This window comes from Oenanthe melanoleuca, chromosome 1A (genome assembly GCF_029582105.1).
Source record: "Oenanthe melanoleuca isolate GR-GAL-2019-014 chromosome 1A, OMel1.0, whole genome shotgun sequence".
Taxonomy (NCBI): Eukaryota; Metazoa; Chordata; class Aves; order Passeriformes; family Muscicapidae; genus Oenanthe; species Oenanthe melanoleuca.
In genome coordinates, this window is record NC_079334.1 from 56,034,852 (window position 1) to 56,047,798 (window position 12,947).

At 41.8% G+C, this 12,947-nt stretch overlaps 1 protein-coding gene across 2 annotated transcripts in view; it reads left to right on the forward strand.

The window, feature by feature from the left end:
- Positions 1-5,478, forward strand: part of LRRK2 (leucine rich repeat kinase 2) — a 63,074-nt gene extending 57,596 nt beyond the window's left edge. For both annotated transcript variants that reach the window (XM_056510827.1, XM_056510835.1), the window contains 2 exons: positions 1,895-1,969; positions 3,769-5,478. In XM_056510827.1, the coding sequence (XP_056366802.1) occupies positions 1,895-1,969; positions 3,769-3,890 (197 nt within the window). In that variant the 3' untranslated portion in view covers positions 3,891-5,478. The remainder of the gene's footprint in view (positions 1-1,894; positions 1,970-3,768) is intronic.
- Positions 5,479-12,947: the final 7,469 nt, after the last annotated feature.

A 12,947-nucleotide genomic window follows, 5' to 3' on the forward strand; every position in this document is an offset into this window, starting at 1 on the left:
TTGTATTATAAAGGGACATTTTATTTTTAGCACTTTGTAAAGAATAGTTACTATGAAAACAGTAATTTTTGCCTTTCTGCTGTCATTGATAGGGAAAATACATTGTATAGAGTAGTGAGATTTAAAAAACCTTGAGGCTAAGTCACCTAAACATTTTTAATCAAAATTTTATTTATAGAAAAATTAATATTCAGGAGTTTAGCTGCATTTGCACAAATCTCCAGAACAGCAAATAAGATTGATGTATGCAGTTTGATGTGTACTTTTTTCTTTTGATCATCTTTTTGCAGCAATTATTTATAAGGGCTAGGTTTTTTTTCCTGAATTCAAGGACTTGGTTTCTACTGGAATCTCTGAAAATGGCACTGAGGCTGCTGAGCAGTTTTTCAACAGTACCACATTGCTTATACGAAATAAGAGAAGACAGAGGGAAATATTTTTGTGTGAAATCATTTCATTTAAGGTTAAAACTTATCATGTCAAGCAGAGGGAAATATTTCAGGAAAAAGAGACTGCCAGACTTTGAGACATTAATTTTATCTATACTTCATATATTAATATAGCAATACAATGTTGTTTTCCAATTCTGTCACCAAACATTGATGTTCAATAGCAATGAGAATTACCATAGAGAATAATTTAGATGTAAATCTGTAGTTTATTTTGCAAGTGCAAATTTAAATTTCTATGTAGTAAGACAGGACCTAGGTCTAAATAAGAAACATTATACTTAAGTTTCAATCAATTTTGTAAGGAGTATGGATAGGACTGTCTATAGAAAAAAATTAAATTTATGAAAAATCTGAGCATGGAAGGATGTGTATGGTTCCAACCATCCCTCATCTACTACAACCAGATTTACATCACAGTCAGAGGAGAATATAGTGCTGACCTCTTCAGGGCAGGGAAAACCTCTTGCTACATTGCAGAGGTCCCAGGGCATGTTAAAAAACTTCCCAACTGCTGCTTTCACAGTTAAGCTGTTCTCCAGTGTGTTTCTGCCCCAGAAACTGCTCCCCTCCTTATCTTTGCATGGGAGTGTAGGGCTCCATGTATGAAGCATTGTGAGGCATGGTGCTGCACTGGGGTGTTTGCACAGTGGGGCTGTTCCTGCCCTGGCCTGACCCTGACCCAGGCACCTGGGCTGGATCCTGTGTTCCTGCACTAGCTGAAAGCCAAGGGCTCTCCACCCTCAAGCTGCCTATAGGAACAAGAGCTGCTGTGGCAGGAGAACTTATGACAGCTTCTATCTTTGCAAGACAATTATAGACATGTTTTGTTGGAAATAAAATAGGAAGTTGATATTGAAATATTCGCACATTCTGTTTATCCTTTTGTGATTTAACCACTCCTGTCTTCCAGGTCTTTTTCTGCATTATTCAGTAGACACCTTCTTATGATCTAATCCCTGTTTACACTTCCCACCCATATGCCATCATAAGTTTAAAACTTTTAGTTGATAATTTTTACTCAGTTTTTTGTCATTTTTGGTTGGTTTGCTTTTTTTATAACTGAACTGGTATGTTTTGCTGTGCACTGGTGCTTCACTTGCAGCCTGTGCTGTTGCTGTGACATTTATTTCCTGTGACTCTACCACCTCTGCCTGTGCTGTATAATAATAGGGTCCTTTGTTCTTGGGCTTGTTCAGCAGGCTGGTCACCTGATCCTGTGCTTATGCCTTGGAATCCTGATAAACCCTGACATTAAATGGAGATGGGAACTATATTGTCTTTGTGACTGGGTTTTTCATGGTTAATGATTTTGAATAAAGGGTCCGGATGATTGAACTCCGCTTTCTGTCCTCTTAGTGCCTTGATGTCATCTATTCTTTCTGTCCTCAAATTACAAAATTCACATTAATATTAAGATTTGACATTTTATTTCTTTGAAAAAGGGAGTCTCAAGAATGTGGTCCTTGTTTTGGGATATTGCTATAAAAGTGACACCGAAGACAACAAATATCACAAAGGTATTTTAATTGTTTTTTATTTACTTGTATTATTAGTGGAGGAGACCCTGTTGTGCTTGACTACTCACTAAGAGTGAGTCATAATTTGACAAAATTTTATTGAAACACTACTATTAAATATTTTGCTTCCTTTTGCATATCTAGACTTATACAAATTAAAAGTAACTTCCAGAAATGGATCTGAGGAAGCCACTGTTTGAAGGATACAATACAATTTGTTGGGAAACTGTATTTGGAGAATAAATGTCATTGTCTAATTGGAGAATGTATCAAATGGATTTCCAGAGGAAATTCCTAGGACAGGAATCCCCAATGTTTTCATGAGTGATGTGGATGAAAGAATAGTGAATGTACTTTTCAGATTTGCAGACAACTCACAGCTAATCCTGGAGGGCAGGATTAGAACTCAAAGCGTTCCTGACAAATGGAACTAATGGTCTGGAAGGAAATAGGATACAATTCTGTAAGGACAAATGCAAAACCTTTTATTTAATTAGGAATGATCTGCTGTACCAGCATGAGGAAATGACCAGCTTAAACAGCATTGCTGCAGAAAAAGGGTCAGAATTGATTGGAGGCTGGTCATGAATCAGCCATGTCACGTGGGTGAAGATGAGGCAAACACCACTCTCACACCATGAAAGTGGTGTCTGTAAGACATGAGCTAATTCTTACACTCTGCTGAGTGCTAATATGGCCTCTGCTGGAGGAGCTAACCATTTATTGCTGAATGATCTGGACTATTGGGAATAGTTCAGAGGAGACAAATGTAACATGTGAGGAAATGTTGCAGGGAATTAAATTGGTTAATATAAATAAAGCTTTGAGAGGACATAATAGGCTTCAAATATGTAAATGAAGAGCAAGCAAATAAAGACTTCTACATATTCCCTGTGGGTAGGATAAGCACTAACAAGTTTCTGTTACAGCAAGGGAGATTTCAGTCAAACATCTGTAAAAGCTTCCTGACAATTAGGATAGCAAAGTTCTGGAAGATAGAAAATCTTCATCTTTAGATTTTTCTAGGAACAGTTAAAGTTGATGCTCTGATCAATTCCCTTCTTCACCTTTATCTCATCCCAGTTTCACTGACTCCTAAAAATGTGGCAATGATAGTATGAAGTTAAGGAGGGCAGGTGTAGATGAGCTGACTCAGTTCCTGTAACTGTAAGAACATTTATTGGCTTATTAGATTATTTTATTTAAGAGTGACATTATTACAGAGAAGAATCAGAGACTTCAGAATCCTTGGGGCCTTAGTTTGTAAGCCTCAGTGCCTGTAAGTGCTTTCAATTATCCCTATTCCACTAAAAACAGTGTGAATTCTTCATGAATAAAGAATGGTTTGCATGCATGGAGACTGAAGAAGTGACCTTTTCTCAGTATATTCACTAGCTTATGAAATCAGTTTTTATTTTACAGTGAATGGGCTTTGAGTCTTATAGGCATTTAGGATATATCTGCTTGGAAAGATTAAATTTTAGCAGGCACCTCAGTATTAGCATTAGCAGTAGCTCAGGCCAGTACCTTAAGGCCCACAAGTACCAGAAATGGTTTTTCAAGTACTTGTAAATGGGATACTCTAGATTTAGGAACTAGAATCCAAATCTTTGTGCAAGTACAAACAGTTTGTAATCTATAACTCATCACATCACACATGAAGTATCATAGAACTTGTCTTCTGGGTCCTAAAGATCATGCTTTATTGGATATATTTATGAGTAATTGAGGACAAGCAGATAAGCAAAATGCAATAACTCATCTCTGTTGCATTTTTCAAATTTTCTTTTTTTCTCCAGAGTTACAATCCTGCGTGTCAGTGTGGGACATTAACCTGCCACATGAAGTGCAAAACCTGAAAAAACACATAGAAATGAGACAGGAATTAGCAGAAAAAATGAAGAGCTTTTCTTTGGACTGAAGAGTCACCCTGCAAGTGCCATTCTTTTTCTTGTCTTCCATGTTAACATACTGTGCAATATTTACAATTTCTTCTTCCTGTTGTTTTTAACCTAAAGCAGGAAGAAAATTACCATGAGAGTATTCATAGGATACCAAGAAGAAAGAAGTTATTTGTAATATTTGAAAGGACAGAAAACTGTTGAGAATTTCTGATTCTAAAATGGTATCATGTATCTGTCATTTACCTGTGAAGTTCTGCTCTCTGCAACTATGGCTCAACTTCAGTATAACATCGTTCATCTAATTTTTGATGCCAGTAAAACTGGGAATAAGCCAGGAGACTATAAATGGCTCTAATTTACTTCATTATCTCTACTGAGTTGACACTCTAATAAGAAGCAAAATTTAAGCCTCTGTGTTTACTGTGGTTTGCATGTATGAGTTTGCTCCTATGATTCATGGCTTAGTAATGTCAGAGCACGTGACCCTATGAAAAACATCATATTTTATCTAACAGCAGTGTTTAAAAGAATATATAATTACTACATTACTCTCTGAAAACAACAGGCAGAATTGCCTGTTTCTTCCATGAATAATTGACTTTTTTTTTCATTATGACCAGAAAAAAACCCCAATGTGCTACAATAATAAAATAGCTCCAAATTGAACACACCATGAGGCTTCCACTTGCCAGTGTCCTCCTGCAGCACTGCAGTCTGCTTGCTCCTAGGAGATGTAGTCACACCTCTGGGAACACTGCCAGTCATGTAGCTCTCTTGTGCAGCTCTCTTGGAAGAGAGAAGGGAAAAGCACAGGATGAAGGCTCTGATCTAAATGCTGCTATGACTTGCTCTTAGTCCAACTTGCTGGTTTGCTTACCTCAGTCTAAAAAAAAGGGGAACTTTTGCTTTGATTTTTCTGACATGCAAAATTTCCACTTACTCATTCTTGTTTGAATTTGTTGTTTTGGCGGATAATCAGGGGAATCTTGAGGAGTCTAAGAACTGGCTGCCTCTTCCAAGTGTTTCCACACATCATCATTCAAGGGTCACTTTTTTGCTGTTTTCTGGCTATAAGTCCAAGCTGCTGATGACAGCCCACACTGACCTGCTATAAGGAAGTGCCTTATTTCTGTCCACCTAAAGAAAGACACAGTTCTCTTTTTTTTTGATATCAGAAGAATCCACAGGGTACTCCCAGAATCTCAAGGAATGGAATATCCAGAGCCATTCCTGAATCTAGGGAGCTGAACAAGGTTGAGCAACCAAAAAGTTCTGTTTTTAGTTTGTTTTTTAGAAAATTACATACTGGGACAACAGCATTTCTTGTGTCCAACTCTAGCATTGTTCTATTTTCTGCCAGTTATGGAATGCATACTCAGGACTCTTTTCAGATATGCATCCCAGTTTCTATGTATTCTTGTACTGAGAAGAATTTGCTATTTATATGGGATTTTATAACTCAGAAAATATATATTATGTTAGAATGAATATGGTTGTTTTTTAAAAAGAAAAGAATATATGCATTGTAATTAAGTTTATTTGTAAGCCATTTTGAAATGTAAGCCTAAACATTTCTATTAAAACTGTGCTTTGTTAATAATGTAAGTCTACTTTCTCATCATTGAATTTTATGGAAGAGTTCTTCTGAGCAGCTTTTGTAGCATTTAATTTCTTCAGGATGATGCAAAATCATTTCAAATTATTGACACAGCTGCATCCCCTCTTGTGTTCTGTCTCAGTGCATGTCTTGACCCCTTTTCCCTTCCCATTTGTCTTCTGCTTGGTGTTCCTCCAGCCTTCCCCAGAGATGGGAGGTGACCTGTGGTCATTCCTCACCTCTCCAAGACTCTGCCTAACACTGATCCATAGACTGAATTGGGTCATGTATTCAGTATTACAGGGAGGGCAGAGAACAAAAGAAACAGCAGCCAAAAGTCAGGAGCTCATTGCAAACCCAACTCAACTGGCCACTGCTGATTTATCCATGGCTGGAGAGAAAAATTCTGTCATGATGGTAGCCTGCTGGGATTGTTTAGTAATACAGCACTCATTCACACAGAGCACAGTGATCCCACTGCATCCTCACCAAATACTTTTTAGTACTGCAAGAAAATATTTAGAGAACTTCTTGTATTGGTGCTTCTTGTTAGAAGCACTCAAGGTCTGGCATCCCCTCCCCAAATGGCACCTTCCACCAAGGGCAGGAACAGCACCATTGAAACCTGCACTATAAGGAAACCTGTTCCCAGAAACATCTCTACTGACAAACTATAGGGAAAGAGGAAAAAAAATATCTATAACTTTGTGTTCACGCTGGTTTCAGTGGAACTGTTTGAAAACCAGTGGAAGCTGATCACATAAGAAGACAAGTTCTGTCAGACGTCATTTCTTGCATACTTAGGAAAACATCCAACATGTGAAACAGATAAGCCTTACTTCAGAAAAGAGCCTGTCAAGGAAACAAGCATGTGGTGTGGTGTGGTGTGGTGTGGCTGAACACCTGAGCTGGGACAGCTGAGTAACCCCATGTCCCTCAGTGCAGCTAAAGGATGCTGGGGTTTGAACCTAAAGCCAGGGAGACTAAAAGTACACAGTGAGCTGAATGCTTGATTGGATACTCAGGGTTTCTTTAAGTATCCATCTCCTCCTGTGCTACTGACTTTAATTAGTCATTCTTTTTTATTGGTTGCTTGCTAGGATAAATTACATATGCAGATTCACCTGGTCATTAATTTTAACCTCATTTCTTTTACAAGCAGTTCCTGTCAAACCCCACTTTAAACAAGCTGCACAGTCTGATTTAATGCACTTCTGGTATTATGTCCTGGCATTCCTCTGAACTCTCATACTGCCTCTAGTGTCCCATATTATTATCTTATTGCTTTTTCATGCACCACATTGGGGCAAAACTGGGACACATAAGAGAGGAGAGAGAATGAGGCCTCTTAGGTGAGGCTTAACCCCAAAACGTAGGCATTTGCAAGATAAATAATCATTTTACAATGAACACTTCAGATACCAGAGACATGAGAAAGTAGTAAAGGAAAATAATGAGTCTAAGTGAATGAAAAAAAGACAATGACAGTCATATTTTTCTATTAGTCTTTCAAGTAGAAAAGAATATGAACAGTTTCTGGCTTTTGTCAATAATTAAAAATAAAAAAAAAGCAGGAAAGACCTCTCCTTACCTGCCTTAAGAGAACAAAATATCCTGATCACAACTAGCAAGTATTCTGTTATTTCTGTCTCAATTAGTTCTTCATCCATATTATGAACTGATCCCAGGACTGTACTAACCTGCACATTCTCCTATGTAAAGCTTTCTTCATGGCCTTTGGCTGCCAGCATACTATTTGGTAACTTTCCCAATTTTATTTTTTTGGTAGGTAGGCATGTGTCTGCAACAATTAGTTTATAAATACACAGTAGCATAATCACATGAGAATAGAAGATCATACTTATTGCATATCTGTATTTTAAAATTAATTATTTTAAGAGGAAGAAACCACAAGATGTATTAATCTTTGTTGTATTAGCAAAGGGAAACCTCATTTACCAAAAATTTAGAAATGAACCCAGGTGAAATTTCTAACACAGTTTCAGGAATGTTTTTGCTGCGCCTGTGAGATGTGTAGGCACTGTGAGGACAGCTGTGCCTTGAGCTTTAGGTACCTCAGCAAGACTCCTCAGCACTTACACTGGTCCTTGTTCAATTAAGGAGCAGAATTACAAGAATTATCAAATGGTGATACAACTTTTTCCCTTGCAGTGACTACAATGCTGACTGGTACCTGCCTTTTTACATGGGTTGTTTGGACTGAACAGTAATGATTTTTTTAAGGTTATTTAAAAACACCAATAGATCTATTTTAAAAACAGTAGTTTTTTAAAACTATACCAATATGGTTCTAGTGAAAACATGATGGAAGTCAAAAAGCAAGTGAAGGTCTTTGCTTTTTCCCTTTCTACTGTGTTGCTTCGCCTTTCCTGCTGCCAGAGGTTTAAGTACTGCCGTCAGTCCGTAGAAAAGGCTGTCATTAATTAGTGAAGAGAGACTTAAAAATCAATGTGCTGTCTCTGGCATATGTGATTATTTACTTCACTTCCACCACAGCCCTTTAGTGTCACTGACATGAAAAGTTAAAGCAGACAGAAAAAGGGAAAGAAATTAAAATCTCCTGGGACCACTTCAGTGTTTCGCCTTTTCTGAACCATTCTGAACCATTTTTTCCCGTGCAAAGGGGGAGAGGGAGAGAGAGAGAAAGAAATAAATAACAAGCAGGAGCTGGCAGTGTCAGTGCCAGCAGCCGAGCCGGCAGCGCTGCGGGGCCGGGGCCCGGCCTTGGTACTGCCAGCGCCGCCTCACGGATCCCCTCAGAGCCCCCAGCAGCGAGGTCGGGGCGTCTAGCTCAAGGATGGCTGGGCAGGAGCGAGCAGGCTGGGATCCCCTCCAGCGACAAGGGGCTGCATCCCTCCGGGAGCTTCCAGCTCCTCCTGTGCCAACACCGGAGCACCGCGGCTTGCCACGGCTCCCTCTCTGGGGCACCGTGGGCCGCGCTGGCCCTACACGCCTCGCCTCTGCAGACCTGCTTAACGCGGCTGCAAAGGGGACAAAACCCTCCACGGCGAGCTCCCTTTTTAAGTGACGGCTGAGCCACACAGTCACAGCCGGCAGGGAGAGGCCCGGTCAGCCCCGCGCAGGGGCCGGGGGAGCAGCGCCTCAGCCGCAGGGTCGCACAGCTCCAGCACAGCCCGCCCTGCACCGTGAGGGGACACGGCGCGGGGCGACAGGCCACGGAGTGACCACGGAGCGGCGACGGGCACACCTGGCTTTTCTCTATACACAGCGTAAGGTCGGTGAGTCAGTTCTGCTTTTTCTTGCCGCGACACCTCTGCAGTTGCCTTGAAAACATCTGTTTTCTGTGGAGTTACAAGAAACAGCCACCCCCGCCACCATCTGCCAGACTCCTGGGCTCTGCAGTTTGGACTTTAAGCTAAGGCTGAGGCCCCGAAATGACAACTTCATACCAGTATCCTCAGAGGTCACAATAAATAAATAAATAAATATTTTTTAAAAGCTGTAGAGCAGCTCTCAAAGCTGTGAGCCCTTGGATGAGCAGCAGAAGCTGCAGCTTGCCATGCAGACGGTGGGTTCAGGTGCTGCTGCTGGAGTTCCATCAGGTGCTGCCAGTTCGTTCCCCCTGAGGTGATGTTGGCCATATAAAAAGTATTTTGTCTCACCACAAACCTCCAGAGACTGCTACAGTGACCACTCATTTGCATTAGTGAAGCACCATCAGGTTCAAGTGAAACTCAAAGGATGCTGTTAAACCGCATATGTGTACGTAAAGGTTTAATGAGCTTCCTATTATTCCAATGAAGTCCAAAATTTGCTACGTGAATTTCTAAACTTCAGGGAGAGCTGCCCACTAGAACCCACACTACCTACTGAAGCACAGCAACAGCAGCCCACCTGATGCATGCAGAGCCAAAGGCTGGGGCCACCCTGCCCAGTGCAGTGGCCCTGCTCCATTTAAATGCCACCATTATTCACAGTCAATTTTTATAAACAACCACTAGCCAGGGAACTAAGCTTTGGTAAACAGTAATTTTCAAATATTATTCATGAGTCAAAACTCAGCTCCCTCTGCTTTTTTTTCTTTTCCAAAAATAGTCCTATGTGCTGAGCACTCTACAACGAGAAAAATCTCATGGCAAAATACATTCTCACCTTGTAATTACAGGAAAATTTTCAAGGGCTAAAACCCAACAACCCCAAACCCTTTCAGTTCTGTTTTTATGGCTATTAAGTTAAACCCAGGAAGAGAGACAAACATCTGGGCTCTGCAGAGACCCAGAAGCAGCTGAAAGTAGGTCCTGCTGAATTAGCCTGAAATCTGCTTTGCTGGAGCTGGGGGTGGAAGCAGAGCAGGGGAGAGCAAGGCCCAGCTCAGAGCAGCCATGGCAGCTCCTGTCTGTGCCTGTACAGGCAGAGACACGGGCACAGCAGCCTGGCTAGAGAAACTCTGCTCATCCAAATTCTGGCCAGCAGCTGTTTGCCATGGCCTCTGCCTCTTGCCCCCAGACCACGACAGGGTCCTCCTGACCCCAAACCAGTCTGGCTTGCTGTTTCATTTTTCACAAATCAAATTACTGGTCCTTCAGCTCTGAATATTTCTATGTATATACACATAACAAACAAACAAATAAACAAACAAACAAAAACCAAACCAAGCCACAATAAGATTTTGCTTGAATTTTGGTAAGTGGAAGCCCCACAGAGACACGTTTTCAGAGCATGCCTTCAGCTCTCACCCAGGGGAGGCTGCACTATCCAGCCTTGAAGGTTCGTGTTTTCATTATTTCATGGACCAGCTCTCACAAAACTCCTCTGGAAGGCAGGGAAAGATAATAGTGCCCTTTCTCCTGAGCCAGCATCAACCAGAAATGCTTTGGAAATGATGCTAAACTATGGCAGAAGGAAAAGATGAAGTATTTCACATGCTTTTAACTAAGTCAGCTCAAATGCATGCCAGTGCCCTAGCAAGGTGTGCAAGGGCAGATGGTGGACAGACCTGCATCATCAAACACTTGCCAGAGCACAAAAGACAGTAGGCAAAGTCCCTAAAGGCTTCTTGAAGCATTAATTGCTAAACATTATATTGCAAGCATGGACATTTTCTCTAACCAGCAGATCCACTGCCAAGGCCAAATATCAGACACAATCTGCATTCACTGAGCATTGGTGGAAAAAAAAGCCTTTACAAGAAATATCTTTGCACTAATCTGAGTAAGGAAGGCATAAATGAACCCCAGCTTCTGAGGTGCCTTTTAAAAACAGGGATCTTAGCAAGTGTCCCTAAACAAGCTATTCTCCTTTCCCTCTTCCCAGAAAAAAGCTGCAGCACTTAGCTGCCTCTGAAGAAATAGGAAGCAGAGAGCTTTAGTATCATCAGTGCCACCAGAGATGTGACAAGGTGATCACAATCTCCTGCTTGTGTTACTACATCATTACACAAGTCACCCTTAGCAACAGATCTCCTCACAGAGAACTCAATAGCAAAAGGACAAGGCAACAGCTGCCTTCCTGACCTTGGTTTTGTCTGTTCAGTTAATCACAGATGCATTTATACACCGAATATAATCTGCCTCTGACCATTCCTAAGCAACTATGCCCTCTACTTAGGCCTTGGTTTATCAAATCAACCCCTGAAAAGCTTAAAAAGGTCTTGCACAGGGCAGGAAGGAAAGTCGTTGCTCAGTTCCATGCAGGACTGACTCCAATAGCACATGTCCCTGTCCTGCCCTGACCACCCCAAATAGCCAACCCAGGAAGAGCCAGCAGCTGAACAGAAAGGTTGAACCCCATACCTGCAGTACAGGTCCTCACCACAGAGCTTTTAAGAGGGAAAGAGGTGAATTTTCTTTCAAATTACTTACCTATTTATAGGATGAGAATTTCAGGGGAAATGGGTTTGCTTTTTTAAAAAATGCCTGCTACATCTCTTAACGTAATCCCTTTCCAGCTACAGACATTCATTTCTTCCCCATCTCGCTACTAGCAAGGGCTCCAGAACATCTGCTAGAAAAGTCAGGGAAAAGAATTAAAAAAGCCTAAAGCAGGGAAATTTCCACTCCAGTACCCACTTCACTGTCTTCTTGTAGTGTGTCCTGCAGTAGGCACCAATGCACAAAACAGAGGTGGTAAGAAAGACAGCAGCCATAAAGCACAGCAGCATCCATGCCAGCCTGACTCCCACAGCCTCCCTGTCACACTGCCCACCCACACCCACCACAGCCCCTCATACACAACTCAACAGCACAGAACACTCACCTAGAAGCACTATTATTATAAGTTACAATAACTTACCCCTTCTCCCAGCTCATGACCAATTTTTCCCCCTGATGTTTTCTCTCATAGCTAAAGGTTTTGATCAGAGCTTGTCTCTGCCCTGCCAGTTTGCTTTTGCTGCCTTGCCCACCGAGCAGGTACCTGTCCCAACAGCCTCCCTGCCCACTGAAATGTCTCATCCCATCTTCTGCTGTACCATAAAGCAGCAACCCCTTACTGAGGGAGTCCCACAGTCTTGCCTTTCCTTTCTCTAACCAAAAATCTTTTGTGAAATACACCCATGAGCAGAGTAGTGAAGTATCATCATAACTCAGAGACCCTGTAGCAACTTCTTGTCAATGCTGTGTGATTCTGCCTTGCACGTGACATGGCTAAAGATGGTCTGTTCTGCTAAAAACCCAGATTGGTGCTTCCCCTTGAGCCAATAAACTGTCATTGGAGCAATATCCATTCCCATCCTCTCCCCACCTCTTGGGGCTGGAACTGGCTTCCCACAACACTGGGGTGAGGCTCAAGGGCCCCAGGGGACACCCCCAACCAGGCACAGCACTCCAGGTCTCAGAGGCAGGCACGGTGACAGGGCTCTGCTAATACAGCCTCTCCCTGAGGAAGCAGGGCAGCAGCAGGACACAACCCAAACCACGCTGGCTGGGAGTGGGGAAGTTTTTGGCTGGATAGACACTGATCTGCAAATGGTGTGCTTTGAACACACTTAGGAAGGTTAAAACTGTCTTCCCCTGGGCTCTCTTCAGCATCGCGTAAGAGCAAAGCATAAAAATATATCATTTTTACCATCTTTCCTAACTCATAAAATGGTATTTTCATCTGCTATCCCCCTTTCAGAAAATACACATCACATTAACATCTGGGGCTTCTGTTTCCCTTTGGACACCCATTCCTCCCACTTTTTCATCCTACACTCACTTTTGCATACTGCAAATAAATGTGACCCAAAAGAAGGTCCCTGCAATAAACTATTATTTTCTCCAGGACTCCCCTGCACATGCTGGTTAAGGTGCTGACACATGGTATCAGCAGTACTGCTCCAACTTCCAAACTCACTGCAGAGAGAAAGCAAACAGTAAAGGGTCAACTGATCCAGCATTCACCCTGCAATGCAGCAACCTCACATCTGCAAGCTGATCATGAATTTTCTTCCATTAGCAACCAGCCCTCACACAGTATTCTTTAGATAAAACAACATGAATATGCCACACAAGGA